Source organism: Ranitomeya variabilis, chromosome 1 (assembly GCF_051348905.1).
Source record: "Ranitomeya variabilis isolate aRanVar5 chromosome 1, aRanVar5.hap1, whole genome shotgun sequence".
Taxonomy (NCBI): Eukaryota; Metazoa; Chordata; class Amphibia; order Anura; family Dendrobatidae; genus Ranitomeya; species Ranitomeya variabilis.
Genome location: NC_135232.1, coordinates 762783289 through 762797530, shown reverse-complemented (window position 1 = coordinate 762797530; position 14242 = coordinate 762783289). Strand labels below are relative to the sequence as shown.

Below are 14242 nucleotides of genomic sequence, written 5' to 3'. Positions count from 1 at the left end.
TCGAATATCATCAAAAAGTTAATTTCAGTTCTTCAATACAAAACGTGAATCTCATTATATAGTCATTACAAACAGTGATCTATTTCAAGTGTTTATTTCTGTTAATATTGATGATTATGTCTTACGGCCAATGAAAACCCAAAAGTCATTATCTCAGTAAATTAGAATACTTTATAACACCAGCTTGAAATTTATTTAACCCCTTCCCGACCTGTGACAGCGTATGCGTCATGAAAGTCGGCGCCAATCCGACCTGTGATGTATATGTGGTGTCAAAGAATGATCGCGCTCCTGCAGGTCGGGTGAAAGGGTTAACTGAAATTTCACCCGACCTGCAGGAACAGGAGTTGTACTTGAGCCCAGGGGGGATGGCTTTGCCCCCTCCGTGGCTACGATCACTCTGATTGCCTGTTAAAAGTGACTTTCACTCAGAGCAATTGTAATATTTCACCAATGAAACTTGGTGAAATATTACCATCCAGCCATGGCCGATGCTGCAATATCATCGGCCACGGCTGGAGACCCCGATCTGTCCCCGCCGCCGCCGATCTGCCGCCGCCAGCGTTTCCTCCCCTCCGTCCTCCTCTCCTCCTGCGGTCCAATCTCACCCCCCAGTACCTACCGAGTGCCGGTGTCCCTCCTGTTGTCCGTCCGTCTTCTCCACGGGCACCGCCATCTTCCAAAATGGTGGGCGCATGCGCAGTGCGCCCGCCGAATCTGCCGGCCTGCAAATTCATTCCAGATACATTTTGGTCACTGTAATAGAACCTATCACAGTGATCAAAATAAAAAAAAATAGTAAATAAACCCCCCCCCCCCTTTATCACCCCCATAGGAAGGGAAAATAATTTAAGAAAATATAATTATTTTTCCGTTAGGGTTAGAGTTCGGGTTGCAATTAGGGTTAGGGTTGCAATTAGGGTTAGAATTAGGCTATGTGCACACGGTGTGGATTTGGCTGCGGATCCGCAGCAGTTTTCCATCACGTTTACAGTACCATGTAAACCTATGGATTACCAAATCCGCTGTGCCCATGGTGCGGAAAATACAGCGCGGAAACGCTGCGTTGTATTTTCCACAGCATGTCAATTCTTTGTGCGGATTCCGCAGCATTTTACACCTGTACATCAATAGGAATCCGCAGGTGAAATCCGCACATAAAACACTGGAATTCCGCAGGTAAAACGCAGTGCATTTTACCTGCGGATTGTTCAAAAAGGGTGCGGAAAAATCTGCACACGAATCCGCAACGTGGGCACATAGCCTTATGGTTAAGGTTGGAATTAGGGGTGTGATGGGGTTAGGGTTAGGCTTGTGGTTAGAGTTGAGATTAGGGGTGTGTTGGGGTTAGGGTTACGGTTGTGATTAGGGTTAGTGTTGGAGTTAGAATTGAGGGGTTTCCACTGTTTAGGCACATCAGGGGGTCTCCAAACGCGACATGGCGCCACCATTGATTCCAGCCAATCTTGCGTTCAAAAAGTCAAATGGTGCTCCCTCCCTTCCGAGCCCTGACGTGCGCCCAAACAGTTGTTTACCCAAACATACGGGGCATAAGCGTACTCAGGAAAAATTGCACAACAACTTTTAGGGTCTAATTTATCCTGTTTACCCTTGAGAAAATAAAAAAAAATGGGGGCTAAAAAAAGATTTTTGTGGGGAAAAAAGATTTTTTATTTTCACGGCTCTGCGTTATAAAATTCTGTGAAGCACTTGGGGGTTCAAAGTGCTCAAGACACATCTAGATAAGTTCCTTGGGGGGTCTAGTTTCCAAAATGGGGTCACTTGTGGGGGGGAGGGTTCTGTTTAGGCACATCAGGGCCTCTGAAAATTTAACATGACGCCCGCAGACCATTCCATCAAAGTCGGCATTCCAAAACGTCACTACTTCCCTTCTGAGCTCTGCCATGTGCCCAAACAGTGGTTCCCCCCACATATGGGGTATCAGCGTACTCAGAACAAACTGGAATACAACTTTTGGGGTCCAATTTCTCCTGTTACCCTTGTGAAAATAAAAAATTGTGGGCTAAAAAATTATTTTTGAGGAAAGAAAAATTATATTTTATTCTCACAGCTTTGCGTTATAAACTTCTGTGAAGCACTTGGGGGCTCAAAGTGCTCACCACACATCTAGATTAGTTCCTTGGGAGTTCTAGTTTCCAAAATGGGGTCACTTGTGCTCAATTGAGGCTAAAAGAATTTTTTTGTGAAAAAAAAAAAGTACTTTTTCATTTTTTACGGATCAAGTTGTGAAGCACCTGGGGGTTCAAAGTGCTCACTATGCATCTAGGTAAGTTCCTTGGGGGGTCTAGTTTCCAAAATGGGGTCACTTGTGGGGGAGCTCCAGTCTTTAGGCACACAGGGGCTCTCCAAACGCGACATGGTGTCCGCTAAAGATTGGAACCAATTTTTTGTTCAAAAAGTCAAATGGCGCTCCTTCCCTTCCAAGCCCTGTCGTGCGCCCAAACAGTGGTTCCCCCCCACATATGGGGTATCGGCGTACTCAGGACAAATTGTACAACAATTTCTCCTTTTACCCTTGGGAAAATAAAGAAGTTGTTGCTAAAAGATAATTTTTGAGACTAAAAAGTTAAATGTACATTTTTTCCTTCCATGTTGCTTCTGCTGCTATGAAACACCTTAAGGGTTAATAAACTTCTTGAATGGTTTTGAGCACCTTGAGTGGTGCAGTTTTTAGAATGGTGTCGCTTTTGGGTATTTTCAGCCATATAGACCCCTCAAACTGACTTCAAATGTGTGGTGGTCCCTAAAAAAATAGTTTTGTAAATTTTGTTGTAAAAATGAGAAATCGCTGGTCAAATTTAAACCATTATAACGTCCTAGCAAAAAAAAATTTTGTTTCCAAAATTGTGCTGATGTATAGTAGACATGTGGGAAATGTTATTTATTAACTATTTTGTGTCACATAACTCTCTGGTTTAACAGAATAAAAATTCAAAATTTGAAAATAGCGAAATTTCCGTTTTTTTTCACAAATAAACGCAAAAATTATCGACCTAAATTTACCACTATCATGAAGCCCAATATGTCACGATAAAACAGTATCAGAATCGCTAGGATCCGTTGAAGCATTCCTGAGTTATTACCTCATAAAGGGACACTGGTCAGAATGGCAAAAAATGGCCAGGTCATTAAGGTCAAAATGGGCTGGGTCATGAAGGGGTTAAAATCCGAAATGTTGGTCTACTGAAATGTATGTTCAGTAAATGCACTCAGTACTTGGTCGGGGCTCCTTTCGCATCAATTACTGCATCATTGGCGTGGCATAGAGGCGATCAGTCTGTGGCACTGCTGAGGTGTTATGGAAGCCCAGGTTGCTTTGAGAGCAGCCTTCAGCTCGTCTGCATTGTTGGGTCTGGTGTCTCATCTTCCTCTTGACAATACCCCATAGATTCTCTATGGGGTTAAGGTCAGGCGAAATAAGATAACTTTTTGATGATATTCTAATTTTGTGAGAAGCACCCGCAGCTTCATTGCAAAAGAAAAAAAAAAAAAAAAAAAAAACACACTATGCACGTTTGGTATTGCATCACTGTAGTTGCACTAGAGATTCACGTTGACAAGCCTTTTTTTGGCAAGAAATGAACATACAAGCAAAACTACAGAATTGCACTTTTTTGCAATATCGCAGCACTTTTTTTTTTTAAACAGCACACTGCATGAAAATGAATGGTGCCTTTTAAGACTAAATCGTCCTGAGAAAAAGAAGTCCTCGTATACATGAAGAAATTCAGAAGTTCTGGCAATTGAAATGAGGAAAAAATAAAACCACAAGATGAAAAATTACCCAGTCAGGAAGGCGTTAAACTCAACTAGGATGATAGCTTGATGTATGCTCAAAGGAGTAGATCAGGATACTTTGAGTGTTAACTTAAAAAGAGCATCTCAATTGTGAGGCTGGCCGCAATAGAGGCACCAGCTAATTTATAATGAAATGTCTATGACATAATAAACACTGGCGCTCACCACTGGAATGGATGTAGTTTAACTGGATTCTGGTGAATGTGACTTGTACTGTGTGTGTGGCTCCTGTCGGAAATAAAAGCTAGAAAGGGTAGTATAAGTCACCGCGCTGAAGAAAAGAGGCAAGAGGGGTGGGAAATTCGCCCAAAAGAAAAGAGTGAACAATACATCCAGTACTAATGTACAAAAAATATTCAATTTAAAGGGAACCTGTCACCTGAATTTGGCGGGACCAGGTTCAGTACTGGATTGAAGTTCATTCTCTGTCCTCCGGAGTACACGCCAGCGCAAGGTAATATTGCCTTGCACAGGCGTGTACTCCGGAGGACAGAGAATGAACTTCAATCCAATATTGCGGCCAGCATGCAGCCAGCGGGTAAGGAAAGGGTGAATCAAACACCCGAAAACCCCGCCCATATGACCCAAAACTGGTCCCGCCAAAATCAGGTGACAGGTTCCCTTTAAGCTCATACCAATTCTCATCGGTGAACAAACACCTACAGAAAGGCCTTAAATTTGCCCCCACTGCTCCTGCCAAACCATTCAATTTATATATAAGCCTAAAAAAATGTATATGCAATTTAGCCCTAAAAAAATATTTCTTTAAAAAACACATTACCAATCCCACCCTTCACTATACTACTCAGGACACTTCATAATACATTCATACTAATCTTTCACAACCGTCCATTTTTAACCCACTTAATGTCTCCTTTAAGTCGGCTTGAAGTCTCCTCATCTCGACATGCTTAACATGTCACTCTCCGCAAGGAGAAACTATACTTCTTGGGTCCCGATCAGACGCCTCTCACTCAGCCAAACCAGATATCTACTTTGAACTGATGAGGGGCAGAACCCCGAAACACAGTGTCTGCAAATTGAGATTCTGGTTTGACTTTTATCCTAAGTCATGTGACAAGGCTCATTAAAGGGTCGACATTGACTATTAGGATTGCTACTTCCAATAGGTGGCACTAGAGTTCTAGCCTTTTCCTCTCTGAAGGGACAATTTGCGTATTTCCCAGAGGAGCATTGTGGCTTTAAGTCTCCTCATCTAGACATGCTTAACATGTTACTCTCCGCAAGGAGAAACGATACTTCTTGAATTCACTTAATGTATATTCAAACTCGTTTCGGGCATTTGAAACTTTGGTTACTAAAGACATAAAAAAAACCTCTAGAAATCAAACTCCAAATATACGCCACATAATTTAAATCATAATGAAAGAAAATTATTGACCTTCAAGAGAACAATCAGATTATTATCCGCCCAGCGGACATGGTGGTATCGTGGTATTGGATCCATCTACATACCACAATGAATCACTAAGACTTCTGGGGGATACCGCCACATATAAAATAATTATATTTTATTAGTTTTTTTTTGTTTTATTAGTTGGATAAACGAGACATTAAATTTGCCCAAAAAATAGATCTATATGAATACCCTATTAAGAGTCTTTGTTTGGGGCAAGGAAACTAATGTGTTTTTTTGCTGAGTTTTGTTTTTTGAGTTTTTCTAATATTTTTTCATGTTTTGCTGATTTTTTTATAATATTTTCCTTTTTTTGGGGTAACTAACTTATTGCGACACAACTTGTTAGGGATCACAGGGAATATATAGGGCTATCAGGGCCAGTTGTCATGGAGCGGGGGCGCCAACCTCAGAAATTTAGAGTGCCAACCTCCGCAGACAGGTAGCGATCAGTATTAGGGCACCTGATAGGGTCAGGTAGCCCGCATTTTGTGTATTCCTGTGTTAATTTATATTAATGTATTCAAATTTGTAACAAAGAGGTTTTTAGCTTTATTTATTAAGAGTTATATTTTAGGGATCCTTGTGTTTTGGTTTCTTCTTATATAAATGAATTACCCTGGATCCCACTACAAACTATATAAAAAAAACCTTAACCTACTAGCCATAAAAGGCAAGTATTTAGGTATCCTCACAAAAAAGAATTCCAATTCATCAATAACAAAACAACAGACATCTTTTATCATATCCCAAAGATACACAAAAGTACCATAAACCCACCTGGCAGACCGATCATTTCAGGAATCAACTGCCTAACTGCCAATCTATCTAGGTACGTTGATACACACCTACAAAAATGTACGACCCTACTTCCCGCCTATTTGAAGGACACTAATCACACTCTACAAATCCTAGACAAAATCAGTTGGCATCAATTTTATTTTAGGATCCCTAGATATAAAATCACTCTACAGTGATTGATCATCAGAAAGGTTGCCAACCACTCTACACAGTGATTGATCATCAGAAAGGTTGCCAATCACTCTACACAGTGATTGATCATCAGAAAGGTTGCCATGCTTCTAATTTTTTTCTTCACCAACTGGGAATAAAGAAACACAAATCCAATTCATTGTGGAGTATAGATTTTATTCTAAAACACTTTTATGTAGGAGTGTGATTATTATCTCCAAATGAATGGCACCGCTATGGGCACGTGCTTCGCGCCCAGTTACACAAATATATATGTAGTAAAGTGGGAACAGGATTGCATTTACAAAAACAATACATTATGTGAGGGACTCGTGCTATGGCGACGCTTCATAAACGACATCTTTTTCATTTGGGGAGGTCCCCCTGAGGCCATACAAATATTTGTTTCTAGTTTGAACTCAAATAACTATGGTCTGGAGTTTACAGCAACTATCAGTAATATTAGTGTCAATTTTTTTAGATCTAAACATTTGCATCGAGAATAATAATCTAATCACAAAAAGTTTTCGCAAAGATGTAGATTTCAAACAGCTATATCCATATTACCAGTTGTCACCTACCGGTATGGCTGACCAATATTCCCAGGGGCCAGTACATGCCCATTAGACGCAACTGTTCAAATGTTAAGGACTATCGTGCCGAAACAGAACGTCTCACAGCAGATTTTGTGGAAAAAGGCTACCCACTGTCGGCTTTAAATAAATCTAGACTTGAAGTTGAAAGGATCTCTAGAAGGCCACTGATCTATAAAAATCAAGGTCATACTATTGTACCTACACTCCATGAGCAAATATCACAATTGCTCATAATCACCCAATTCTATTCTGGACATCAAAGATTTAACAAAATCTGTAAATACTGGCCTATTCTACAAGATGACAAAGTCATCGGAAATCTATTACCAGATCGTCCCAAATTCGTGTACACTAAAGCAAAAAATTTGGGCCTTCTATTAGCGCCCACTACAAAACCGGTTATGCCCAATACCAACAACTGCCACAAACCTTTAAACATCAAAAACTGGCTTTGCATCATGTGGCCAATGCTCTTGCTGTGCACGCATAGGGTGTGGCAAAAATGCCAAACCACAGGGGTTATCTATATCCTCAAGTGTCCATGTGCGAAGATATGTTGGTCGCACCAAGAGGTGACTTAAAAATAGGAGCAAGGAACACCTGGACAATATCACCAAGGGCTTTAAAGGCCATCCATTGTCCCGCCACCTCCTGGAAAAGCAAAACCGGTCGTGCTCAGGTGTGTCCTTTTACGGCATCCAAAAAGTTAGCAAGAACCACAGGGGTGGCGATTTTATTAAAGCTACGGTATGTCCAGGGTGGAATCCAGATTGCTTTTCACCCTGGACTCTCTAGCACCCAAAGGACTAAATCAAGAGATTTAACTATATGCTTTTTAGTCCAGGGTCAGTTTCCTTCTTTTATAGCATAAAAGCTAATCTGCAAATCATACTCTGGGGTACCAACACATCCTGCAATACCACTCTCTCTTCAAAGATTATATTTTTTCCTAATGGTATACACTTATCATATGTATGTAGCCATATTCATATTGAGCTACCTTTCTAGTACTTTGTAAACCATTTGGTAGGTGCCATTTTATCATTTAAAAATGTTTTAACCATGCATTTTTCTATCACCCCAATATGTAGTATTGACTCAGTAGATGCTGTACTCTACAATTTTTTTATTTTTTAATTTTATTTGCATTTTCATCGAACTAATAATTTTCATCTAATGTTAGAATCAATTTTTATCCCTTTATTTATTCTAAGTACCCACATATTTTAATCCAAATGTTAATAAACCAGTTTTTATCTTAGCTTGCAGTTAAAGGTGGGTTAATCCTCTCCAGGAACCAATTAATTAGATTCACTTATGTACTGTATTTATACAGTGTTTTTCTGGTGAATGAATCATTTAACAGGAACATTATATCACTAGGATCATTCTTTCTAAGTCTTTTACTATTTGGGCGTCCATTCATTCACTCATTAACTTTAGACATACATCCCTTGTTCAGTGCCACAGGTAATTTTGTGTGCAGGGAGGGAAAGGGGGATTTTTCAGTATAAAAAGATGGGCTCGTACGATGAAGACACAACCTTGATAAAGGACTGCCTCCCTCGAAACGCTTTGGTTAGCTGTCTCACACACCCATCCCTGTGATGTCACACATAGCTCTGCCCCCTGCCTCACACCGCGGTCTCAGCTCTGCTTCCGGCCGAATCACGAGGGGTCTCGGGGGTTCATCTGCTCCACGAGAATCAAAAAACCAGCTTCTCCGGCACTCCCTGGATAGGGACTGCTTGAGAAGCACTGAACGCTGGCACCACGATTGTACCCTGCACCACAAGCAAAAGTGCACTTCTATCTATCTTGGGGTAGTCACTGTATTCACTGTGGCACTGCTATTGGTATACTAATCAGCTATTACAACTACTCCTCTATTTAGCTAAAGTGCCATTGGTTTACATGGGGCACGTATGACTGGGCTTTGAATGCCCTAAAAATATACAAGTTCCAGCCCCAACTATACCGAACTACACTCATCATACTATCTGTCCAGATAATTGAGTACAACATAATCACGCTGCAGGTACCTGGATTTCCATATATTCTCAAACACACAGCAAATTGATAGACAATAAGTAACCCTTATTGCAATCTACAGTGTATCCTGTTCTCACATTCATTGGACATTGCTACCTATATAAAGCTGAATACCAGGTCACCATCCTCTTGGACTCTCAATTCACTTACCAGCAATGACCAAAATTAGCAAGTTTACTCATTTTTTCATGTTTTTCGACTTCTGACCCAATTTTGGCTTCTTCAGAGCAGTGATTTATACTACCCTTCATAATGAAATGTAGTTGTAGTAGTTTTTCTATTTCTCTTCCTTTTTAAAGCACCACTCAAGCGTTGAATTTTGCTCAGTGCTGGAGTGACTCTTTAAATGTAAGCCCCTTTGTCCGGTTCTTCTACTCGTCTTCCGGCAGCTTCACCTTTTAACGACGCCGCTCCGGCCGGAAGTCAGAGGTTACATCAAAAGCTCTCAATACAAGCCTTTGAGAGCCAGAACCAGGCTCTCAAACTTGTATTGAAAAGGGACCTCCGATACGCTCTAGAGTCTAGCAGGTCACTTTTCGTCTGAGACAGACCGGAGCGACGCAGGAAAAGACTAAAGGGGACGACAAAAGTATTAGAGCACTTACATTTAAAGCACCACTCCAGCGATGCAATATAAAAAAAACACACTGGTGTGGTGCTTTAAACAATATAATGTGCTGCTGAAATATATAACATGCCAGAAATAGAAACATTTGAGAAGCCCACATGTTAGATGCATGAATACAGACCATGCTAACAGTGGTCAATGTATTGTAATTAAATGTCTTATTAAAGGGAACCTGTCACCCCCGAAATCTTAGATGTGCTAAGCCCACCGGCATCAGGGGCTAATCTACAGCATTCTGTAATGCTGTAGATAAGCCCCCGATGTATCCTGAAAGATGAGAAAAAGAGGTTAGATTATACTCACCCAGGGGCGGTCCCGTTGCGGTCCGGTCCGATGGGCGTCGTGGTCCGTGGCCTCCCATCTTCTTACGATGATGTCATCTTCTTGTCTTCACAGTGCGGCTCCGGCGTACTTTGTCTGCCCTGTTGAGGGCAGAGCAAAGTACTGCAGTGCGCAGGCACCAGGAAAGGTCAGAGCGGCCAGGCACCAGCGCACTGCAGTACTTTGCTCTGCCTACAACAGGGCAGACAAAGTACGCCGGAGCCGCACTGTGAAGACAAGAAGAGGACATCATCGTAAGAAGATGGAAGGCCACGGACGGCGACGCCGATCGGACCGGACCTCAACGGGACCGCCCCTGGGTGAGTATAATCTAACCTCTTTTTCTCATCTTTCAGGATACATCAGGGGCTCATCTACAGCATTACAGAATGCTGTAGATAAGCCCCTGATGCCGGTGGCCGCAGGTCATCTTCGATTCTGGGGGTGACAGGTTCCCTTTAAGTGGAATTCTACATCACAATATGGTCAAATCACGAGGATTAGCCATGAATTAAAAACCTTGAAACCAAATCATGAGGCTAGGCCCGGCCGTCAAATTTATATAGTGCACTTACCTGTGCTGCCCCAAACATTTATGTAGCTTCTCCACTTCAATTTGCTGAGGATTAGTCACATTGCAGAGGAATAGGGAAAGCTTGCAAACACAGAAAAATCCCACCCCTCCCCCACCCATATGAATGTGGTGTTCAAATCAGTAACTCTGCAAGATGCCAGCTGCTATTCTCTGGTTATCCGATGGCTGAGGAACCTCTGCTAAAAGTGGTGACTCCCAAACCTTTTCACAGGTGGAAGAAGACAGGACAATTTACATTTTTATATATGGTAAGTTAGCTTTGCTCTTGGAGCACTTCTAACATGACTAGGTTCTGTAGAGACAGATCACACTGGAAGGTCATGTGAAGGGCCTTTTACCATCTGTGTTCCTGTCCCAGCAAAACTTGCAAATGTTTAATTCTTAGAATGATATCCTTTTTAAATTAATTTAAAATAAGTCTGCATTGCTTCACTGAAAACATTACAATTTACATAGGACTGCTCAAAAATAGGCAGCTTTTTGAAGAATTTGTCGGCAGGCAGCAGTTCTTCTACCAACACTATCATAATGTAATGACAACACAACGCTTGCCATGTACAATGCTCTGGATTTGCCAGGTATCAGAGCATTATTCCCCGATACCTGGGAAAGACCCAGAGTGCTAGAATGACAGTAAGCATCAGGAATGAGAAGAGCTCAGTGTAGTAAGGTTACGCATAGCAGTCTTACCACATTACACTGAAAAAGAATATTCTGACGTGAGCTTCTCGGGGGGGGTACGGGGGGGGGGGGGGGGGGCACGTTTGCTTTTTTCTTATGAAGGTTGCCTTCTTAAGATTGGGCAACATCATACACAAGAAAAAGTTTAAATAATTTTTGCATACAACTTTTTGGCCAACGGGAAAATTGGCACGTCAAAGTTTGCAATCCAATATATTCGCAACAGAAAAGAAAAAAAAAATAAAACTAGAGCCTTGAAGAGGGACAGGAGCATAACGCAATAGCTATTCTTATTCATGACAAGCTGCGTTGTTTAATACACCAGAAAGACTACACTATCAATTTTGTATGATAAAACATGAACTTAGTTACTAGTTGCAAGGAAGAGAAATCTGAATTATGCAAATAATTTCTGCAAGCAGCTTACCAAAATAAAATAAAACAAAAACAAAACTTGAGCAATACAAAATCAAATTTAATAGTCAAGTTTAAAAGTAAAACAAAAAAAACAACAAAAAGAAAACACAAAAAAAGCAAAAACTAAATAAAGAGAAAAAAAACCTGAAAATTAAAGGCAGTCTGTAGAAAGCTTACGGGGATTAAATTTTTTTTAAAGAAGTTTTCCACTACTATTTAACCCCCTTTCATATGTCCCAACACTTATTTAGTTTTCCAATATACTTCCATCACCTGCGCTGCTTTTGTAGGCGAATGTCTGTGTGGGTCATGTGTTCCTCTATCATACAGCCACTTCCAATCTGGAAGCAGAATCAGATGAACTGAGTAGAGCATGTCATTGCTGGGGTTGGGCTACCTGAATGATGCATGCACAGATCAGTCTTCACCCTCTTCCTCTGCCTGAAACCTGCTGAAACTTTGAAGTGCTGTCCTTTCAGCGCCGCTGATCATTAGAAAGCATATCACAAAGCTTGTCGGCTAAAGGAGCTGGAGCTCCAAAGCACTGGCAGCTCAGATGAGGCTACACTATCCACTGCTTGGATCCTTCTGATGCTTTGGAGCACTGGCCCTTCAGTTGACAAGCCCTGTGATATGCTTTCTAATGACCAGCAGCGAATTGCAGCGCATGTCAGCTGAAAGGACAGCACTTCAAAGCTTCAGCAGGCTCCAGGCAGAGGAGGAACGTGAATTCTGCTGAGCATGCGTGCCCAGACTGCTGTCGCTCACCAAGAGGTAATCCAGCCTCACCAATTACATGTGCTACTCCGTTTGTCTGACTCCTGTTCCAGATCAAAAGTAGCGGTGGCTGCGTGACAACAAAGGAACACAGCACTCACACAAATGCGCTCACAGATGCAGCACAGGTAATATGCATAAAACAAAACTCATTGTTAGGAAAAGTTAGAACACAAAAAAGGGGATTCAATTAGTTGTGGAAAACCTACAAATAAGAATCAAATACTCTGTTAATATTTTCAACTTTAGGAAATTAAACTTTTATATGCAAATGGTCAATACTCCTACAAAAGAAATTCACAAAAAAAGGGACGCAAAAAAGCACAATGCTCAAATGTTTACAAGTGTTATTAAAACAGTAATCTTAGTTGAATGTCATACATTTAACTTGTTTGAAAAGCATGGACATGAACTCAACTATACTGTACTAATACAAAGTGCACTATGCACAGTATGTCACAAGAAAAAAAATCCTTTATATGAAAAACATGTTTCAGAGTTCAGTTATTGAACAGAGAACTCTTTGGTCCTTCCCTGCCTCTGGGAATATAGAAGTCAATGGCATGATTTACTTTTATAAGATGGCAATACATATGATTTAATAGGGAATAGAAAACTTTTGTGATACAAAAACATCTAACTCCCCACCCCTCCCCCCAAAAAAAAATCTTAAACAGGTTTATTATTTGGAACGCTAATCTAGGGAGCTGCACACACCAATACAGACCTGTTTAGTGATAGATCTCCATTTGGACTTAAAATTTAAATCAAAGCCCTTGCAACAAAAAAGAAATTATAGCTGTATTTATCCATCTAGAGATATTGTGTGTATATGTATATATATTATACATGCACAAATATATCATATACCTCTAGATATAGTGTAAATCAGTGAGCAGGAGGGTGAGAAAAAAGTAGAGTAGAATATGTGTGTATGTGTATATATACACACACGAATTAATAGTTGAGCTGGCATCTTGACAGCTTGCTTAAAAAAGTAATTTCCAGCGTCAGGAAAATGGAAACCCACAGGTCGAACCTTAAAAGTCTTCAAGGTTAGCGTAAACTTAAAGTTATCCATAGGGTATATTTAAAGTTATTTATTCATATTTTATTTGTATATTTAAAGTAAATAACTTAAGGAACTTAAAATTGGTCTAACATGTTGGGATCTCAAACCGAGACCCCAGAGTATAAAATTTCCCCCCCACTTTTCATTTAGACCAAGACAAACACTTGTGAAAATTGGCGCAAATGAGTTTTACACTAAGAAAAAAAAAAACGTTTTCCCCCAACTTTGTCAATCTGATTTTCTCTAATCCATACAAAAGACAAGAGCAAGTTATTTGTGGGACTTGCTGGTTTTGAAAGAAACTTGTAAGGTCTTGTCTCCTAAACGGTAGCCATTCAGACTCGCAATGGCCATGGCTGCTTCTTCATAGTTTGTCATGGTCACAAAGCCAAAACCTTTGCACTTGTTGGTGTTAAAATCACGAATAACCTTCACATTAGTGACAGCTCCAAATGGACCAAACATCTGCCAAAGGATTCCTTCATCTGCATCTTGACCAAGGTTGTAGATGAAGATGCACCATCCAGATGAAGCACTGCTGGTAACATTCACACCAGATATACTACTCATATGATCTACCCCCATAGGTGAAAACCTAATTAGGAAAAAAAAAAAAAAAAAAGAAGATTATACTTTTTTACATTCATAAACAGCCATTATGTAAATAAAAGTAATGTATTAAATAAAGGGGAATACAGTGCATTTAAAATAAATATCAAAAAGCCACAAAATTAATGTCCTGACAACTGATATTCAGCCATCAGTTGGTATCACTGGAAGGGCTCATTCAGATTTTTATTTTGTTCACGTAGAAAAATTATCACGGTTTCAGCATGAGTTTCATCTATTTTTCTCAGATGAGAAAACAAAAAAAATGAACTGAAAAGTTTGAACA

The 14242-nt window shown here is 40.5% G+C and overlaps 1 protein-coding gene across 4 annotated transcripts in view; it reads right to left on the bottom strand.

The window, feature by feature from the left end:
* The window catches only part of ELAVL1 (ELAV like RNA binding protein 1), a 153127-nt gene that overhangs the window by 41396 nt on the left and 97489 nt on the right, over positions 1-14242 (bottom strand). For 2 of the 4 annotated variants that reach the window (XM_077271711.1, XM_077271709.1), the window contains exon 6: positions 11536-13942. The exons of the other annotated variants lie outside the window; for them this stretch is intronic. In XM_077271711.1, coding sequence (XP_077127826.1) covers positions 13618-13942 — 325 coding nt within the window. In that variant the 3' untranslated portion in view covers positions 11536-13617. Of the gene's footprint in view, positions 1-11535; positions 13943-14242 lie in introns of those variants that run through there. 4 annotated transcript variants of the gene reach the window in all.